The sequence below is a fragment of the Fringilla coelebs genome (genome assembly GCF_963513975.1).
Source record: "Fringilla coelebs genome assembly, chromosome: 8".
In the NCBI taxonomy this organism is placed as follows: Eukaryota; Metazoa; Chordata; class Aves; order Passeriformes; family Fringillidae; genus Fringilla; species Fringilla coelebs.
In genome coordinates this window covers 2,676,524-2,681,922 of record NC_140066.1, presented here as the reverse complement: position 1 = coordinate 2,681,922, position 5,399 = coordinate 2,676,524, and the positions used below count along the sequence as shown (strand labels likewise).

Below are 5,399 nucleotides of genomic sequence, written 5' to 3'. Positions count from 1 at the left end.
GCCGTTGTTCCTGAAAACTCTCTGGGTTTCATTTTCGAGGCTCAGCAGCTGCTGCTGCCATGCTGGGGGAAGGCGGAAGCTGCTCAGCCCCACACTGGGGCCCGACAGTGCAGCCTCCAAGCCTCCCCTTTCCAGAGGCTGGGAGCCACAATGTGCCGAAGATCCGGATGATCCAAGGCTCCCTCGCTGGCAGCAGCAGGTTTTTGCCAGCGGGAAGCAGGCAGCTGTCGGGTGGCCGGGATTGGGTTTCAGGGTGGGCAGGGGCGGCTGGTGGAAGTGTGGGAAGGGATCCTGTTGGGCAGATGTATTTTGGGAAGGAGGAGGAGCAGCCGATGGGGCATTCAGGCTGCTGCTCCTCGGGGGTGGGATGGAGCAGTAGGGAGGAGCTTCCACTTTTTTACTGCTCTTGTCCAGCCTTTGTCAGCCTCTGACCTTCGCCATGCTGAGCCTTCTTCTCCCTACAGGCAGGGCTGGCAAGGCCCTAGCCCGAGACACCAGTGTGCAGGAGGGACCCGTGCGTGCTCCCCATGGAGATCCGACGCGCTTTGCCCCAGGATATCCGCGAGCTGCTGCACTGCTTGAAGATGAAGAGCAAGTACGCCGTCCTGCTGGTCTTCGTCATCAGCCTCGTCATCATCGAGAAGGAGAACAACTTCATCTCCAGGTAGGCAGTGGGCATCTGAGCCACCCCAAGGTTTGCAGCCCGCTGACCCCCAATCCTGAGCTCCTATGCAGCAGGAGCCCCCCAAGTCCCCTGGCGGGATGCAGGGTGGTGCCGCTGTCCTCCAGGCTGGGCTGGGTCTCCCCGCAGGGTGTCGGACAAGCTGAAGCAGTCCCCGCAGGCACTGGCAGAGGCCAACAGCACGGAGGTCAGCCCAGCACCGGCCAAGAACGGCTCGCTGGCCTCGCTGCAGGAGCTGGACGCTGCCTTCTCCCAGCTGAGGTCCCACCTGTACAACATCACCCTGCAGCTGGCAGGCAGCGAGGATCCTGGGCCCCGGCGGCACGTCCTGCTGATGGCCACCACCCGCACTGGCTCCTCCTTTGTCGGGGAGTTCTTCAACCAGCAGGGCAGCATCTTCTACCTCTTTGAGCCCCTCTGGCACGTCGAGAAGACGGTGAACTTCCTGCCGGGGGGAGCCAGCGCGGTGGGCTCAGCCTTGGTTTACCGAGATGTGCTCAAGCAGCTCCTCCTCTGCGACCTCTACATCCTAGAGAACTTCATCTCCCCAGTTCCTGAGGATCACCTGACGCCCTTCTTGTTTCGGCGGGGCTCCAGCCACTCGCTGTGCGAGGAGCCCGTCTGCACGCCCAGCACCAAGAAGGTCTTTGAGAAGTATTACTGCAAGAACCGCCGCTGCGGCCCCCTCAACATCACGCTGGCGGCCGAGGCGTGCCGGCGCAAGCAGCACGTGGCCCTGAAGACGGTGCGCATCCGGCAGCTGGAGTTCCTGCAGCCGCTGGTGGAGGACCCCCGGCTGGACCTGCGCATCATCCAGCTGGTGCGGGACCCCCGCGCCGTGCTGGCCTCGCGCATGGTGGCCTTCTCGGGCAAGTACGAGACCTGGAAGAAGTGGGCGTCCGAAGGGGAGGCTCCGCTGCGGGAGGAGGAGGTGCAGCGCCTGCGGGGCAACTGCGAGAGCATCCGCGTGTCGGCGGAGCTGGGGCTGCGGCGGCCGGGCTGGCTGCGGGGCCGCTACATGCTGGTGCGCTACGAGGACGTGGCGCGGGCGCCGCTGCAGAAGGCGCGGGAGATGTTCCGCTTCGCCGGGCTGCCCCTCACCCGCCAGGTGGAGGAGTGGATCGGCAAAAACACGCAGGCTCCCCCCGACGGCAACGGCGTCTACTCCACGTGCAAGAACTCCTCGGAGCAGTTCGACAAGTGGCGGTTCAGCATGCCCTTCAAGCTGGCGCAGGTGGTGCAGGACGCCTGCGGCCCAGCCATGCGGCTCTTCGGCTACAAGCTGGCCAGCAGCCCCGCGGCGCTGGCCAACCGCTCCTTCAGCCTGCTGGAGGAGGCACAGCCCGCCTGGGTCACGTAGCGGCGCGGGGCCGCGGCGGCGGGGCGGAACGAGGGGCTGCGGCCGTGCTCCCGGCCGGTCGGAGGCGACCTGGGGGTCCCTGCTCCCAAAAATGCTCCTCGCTGCTGCCAGGTTGCGGCAGCCCCAGGAGCCGGAGCATCTTGGCAGAGCTGGCCCCAGGGTCCTGCAGAGCCTGAATGACACGGTTTCTCCGGGAATGGGGAAATGGTAAGGGTGAGGGGAGGTGGGGTCGGCAACAGGGCCACCTCTCCAGCTTGGGAGCTGCGCTGAGGAGGAGGAGGGTGATGGCAAGCAGAGGGGGACAGGACCAAGCACCTCTGCCTTGCCACCCCCCATGCCAGCTGGAACGGGGCAAGGACAATACCCCCGTGGTGCCAGCAAGCGCCCGGAGACCTTCTTGGTTTAGTGCCTTCATACACCAGCAGAGACTGGAAACTGCCCACAGAGCCCTGGACGGCGCTTGGGCTACAACAAAATGAGGTGACTATGGTTTGGTGCTCTTCAAACTTGGTTTTGGAGGTTTGGGTTTATTTCCTTTTTTCCCTGTGTATTTGCATACCAGGTGAATTTATTTATTTATTATGTGAAAAGGAGGGGGAGGCTGGTCAAGGAGCTAAGCCCAACAATCAGAGCAGCACAACATGCCACAAAGGGAGACACCCAGAACAGAGGTCGCATTTTATCTGGAGACCACCACGTGTCCTTCTGTATGATCTCGGGAGATCCCCCGGGGACTGACGGGCTTTAACCCACCCCCAGCCCCCGTGTGGCAGCGACTGCGAACTTCTTAGGAGGTGCTGAAAGACGGTCAGATTTATCTGATTAAAAACAAGCCACCAGCACAGAGCCCAAAGCATCTCCTGTCTCCTCAGTATTTGTGGGTGTCCCCTGCCCGGGGGAGCCCCTGAAATACATGCTAACAGCACTGATGGGTGGCCAAACCTGGCAGAGGCCCAGGGAGTTTCAAGGTGTTTGCCATTTGCAGATGTTGACCCAGTGCCAAGCTGCCCCCTCCAATTCACATTTCATTAATTAAAATGCCTATTTTTAGCCCTCTTTGTATCTCATTCTTTTTGTCCCCCAGATATTTTGGGTTATGGCAGCCACCTGAGGGAGAAGTCAAGCATTTTGGTGGAGAGTGGTTGTCTCCACCTCGGGCTTGCCAGCGAGCCCTGAGGGGTCCCAGCAGCCTCATGTCCCCTTCTCCCCAACTAGAGCTCTTGGCCAAAAGCAAAAATAAATAAATGAAACGAGGCGGCAGCCGGCCACAGCTGGGCTGAGCTTTGCCGGCCGGGAGGAACGTGCTGGGGCTCCGGAGCAGGGCTGCGGCTGGGCTGAGCTCACAAAAGCCGCGTTTTTGACCCAAGAGGGAGAACAGAGGCGGCATTGAGGAGCGCGGGGCCGGCCGGCGGGGAGCAGCAGCACCGGAGCCCCGGGCAGCCATCCGGCTGCGGAGGTTTTGCGAGCAGGGCAGGGCAGCATCAGGCTTCAAGGTGTGATTTCAGGGTGCTCGGTGCCAGCTGGATGGAGAAAGGACACAAAAGTGGAGATTTTTGGCATACCCTCATCGCTCACGGGCGATGGAGAGCGTCAGCCTCCACCCCGCCTCACAGGCAGCTCTGCGCATCACAAGCAGCCCCGGGGCTGCTGAGTGAATCGGGTTTTGTTTGGAGGCTTCCTGCTGGGAAAGCAGCAGGGTCACCGAGGTCAGATGGATATTCCGCAGCTGCGCGCTGGGAAAAGCCCACAGAGCTCAGCCAGCTTGAGGGGGAACACAGTCGGACGCAGCGTCCTGGTAAATGCCTTTGGAAAAGCACCATCGGGTTGGCTTTTGCAGAGAGAATAATTTTAGGGTAATTGTTTGTGAAATAACATGAGGGGTGGGTAGCTACTGAGCTGCCACAGCCGAAGAGGGGACATTGGAGAGTGGCCAGCATCCCCCTCCCATCCCAATGCGGGTGGAGGCGCTTCTGGGCTTGGAGAGAGGGTCCAGGGGACAAGGACAGGCAAATCCAGGAGCACAGCAAACAAGCGGTGAGAGAAACGGGAGCTGGGCTGAGCCAGGGCCAGAGAACAGAACAGATACAAACAGACTGGGTTGGAAGAGACCTCCAATCCAACCCAGCCCCAACACTTCAACTAAACCCTGGCACCCAGTGCCACATCCAGGCTTTGTTAAACACACCCAGGGATGGGGACTCCACCACCTCCCTGGGCAGAACATTCCAGAACTTTATCACCCTTTCTGCAAAAATCTTATTCCTAATATCCAGCCTATATTTCCCTTAGTGCACCTTAAGGGCCTGTGTTCCTCTGGTTCTGTCAGCGCTGCCTGGAGAAAGAGCCCAGCCCCAGCTGAGCACAGCCACCTTTCAGGAGCTGTACAGAGTGATAAGGGCACCCCTGAGTCTCCTTTTCTCCAGGCTGAGCACCCCCAGCTCCCTCAGTGCTTCCTCACAGGGTTTGTGTTCCCAGCCCCTCTCCAGCCCCGTTGCCTCCTCTGGACGCGCTCGAGTGTCGCAACGTCCTTCCCAACCTGAGGGGCCAGAGCTGGACACAGCACTCCAGGTGTGGCCTCACCAGTGCCAAGAAGAGGGGCAGAATGACCTCCCTGCTCCTGCTGGCCACACTATTCCACTGTGGGGACAGTGTGGCTGGGCAGTGCCCAGGCAGAAAGGGACCTGGGGGTGCTGGTGCACAGCCGGCTGAACATGAGCCAGCAGAGTGCCCAGGTGGGCAAGAAGGGCAATGGCTCCTGGTCTGGATCAGGAATGGTGTGGCCAGCAGGAGCAGGGAGGTCATCCTGCCCCTGTACCTGGCCCTGGTGAGGCCACACCTGGAGTGCTGTGTCCAGCACTGGCCCCTTAGGGTGGGAAGGATGTTGAGATGCTGGAGTGCATCCAGAGGAGGCAACAAGGCTGGAGAGGGGCTGGGAAACCCTGTGAGGAACCACTGAGGAAACTGGGAGTGTTTAGCCTGGAGAAGAGGAGGCTCAGAGGTGACTTTATTGCTCTCTACAACTCTCTGAAGGGAGGCTGTAGACATGTGGGGTCAGTCTCTGACAGAGGACAGTCTCAAGCTACATCAGGGAAGGGATAGGTTGGATATTAGGAAGAAACTTTTCACCAAAAGAATAAGAAAGTACTGGGATGCTCTTCCCAGGGAGGTGGTAGAATCACCATCTCTGGATGTGTTTAAAAAAACACTGGACATGGCACTTGGTGCTAGAGTCTGGTTGAGGTGTCAGGGCATGGGCTGGACTGGATGATCTTAGAGGTCTCTTCCAACCCCATTATTCTGTGACTCTGTGATTCTGTATTCCAGAGGGGACATCAACGACTGCCCGTTTTTACCTGC

The 5,399-nt window shown here is 60.0% G+C and overlaps 1 protein-coding gene across 1 annotated transcript; it reads left to right on the top strand.

Annotated features, from left to right (window-relative positions):
* The first annotated feature begins 512 nt into the window (after positions 1–512).
* On the top strand, positions 513–3,051 carry CHST3 (carbohydrate sulfotransferase 3). Its single transcript, XM_084209893.1, has 2 exons — positions 513–664; positions 812–3,051. Exons 1-2 carry the CDS (start codon positions 528–530, stop codon positions 2,040–2,042), a joined length of 1,368 nt encoding a protein of 455 aa, XP_084066019.1. The 5' UTR covers positions 513–527; the 3' UTR covers positions 2,043–3,051.
* Positions 3,052–5,399: the final 2,348 nt, after the last annotated feature.

Excerpts from the sequence above, each read along its gene's own strand:
- CHST3 (XM_084209893.1), top strand. The coding sequence starts at position 528 with ATGGAGATCCGACGCGCTTTGCCCCAGGATATCCGCGAGCTGCTGCAC. Across the intron at positions 665-811 it reads GAGAACAACTTCATCTCCAG|GGTGTCGGACAAGCTGAAGC; the intron begins GTAGGCAGTGGG and ends GTCTCCCCGCAG.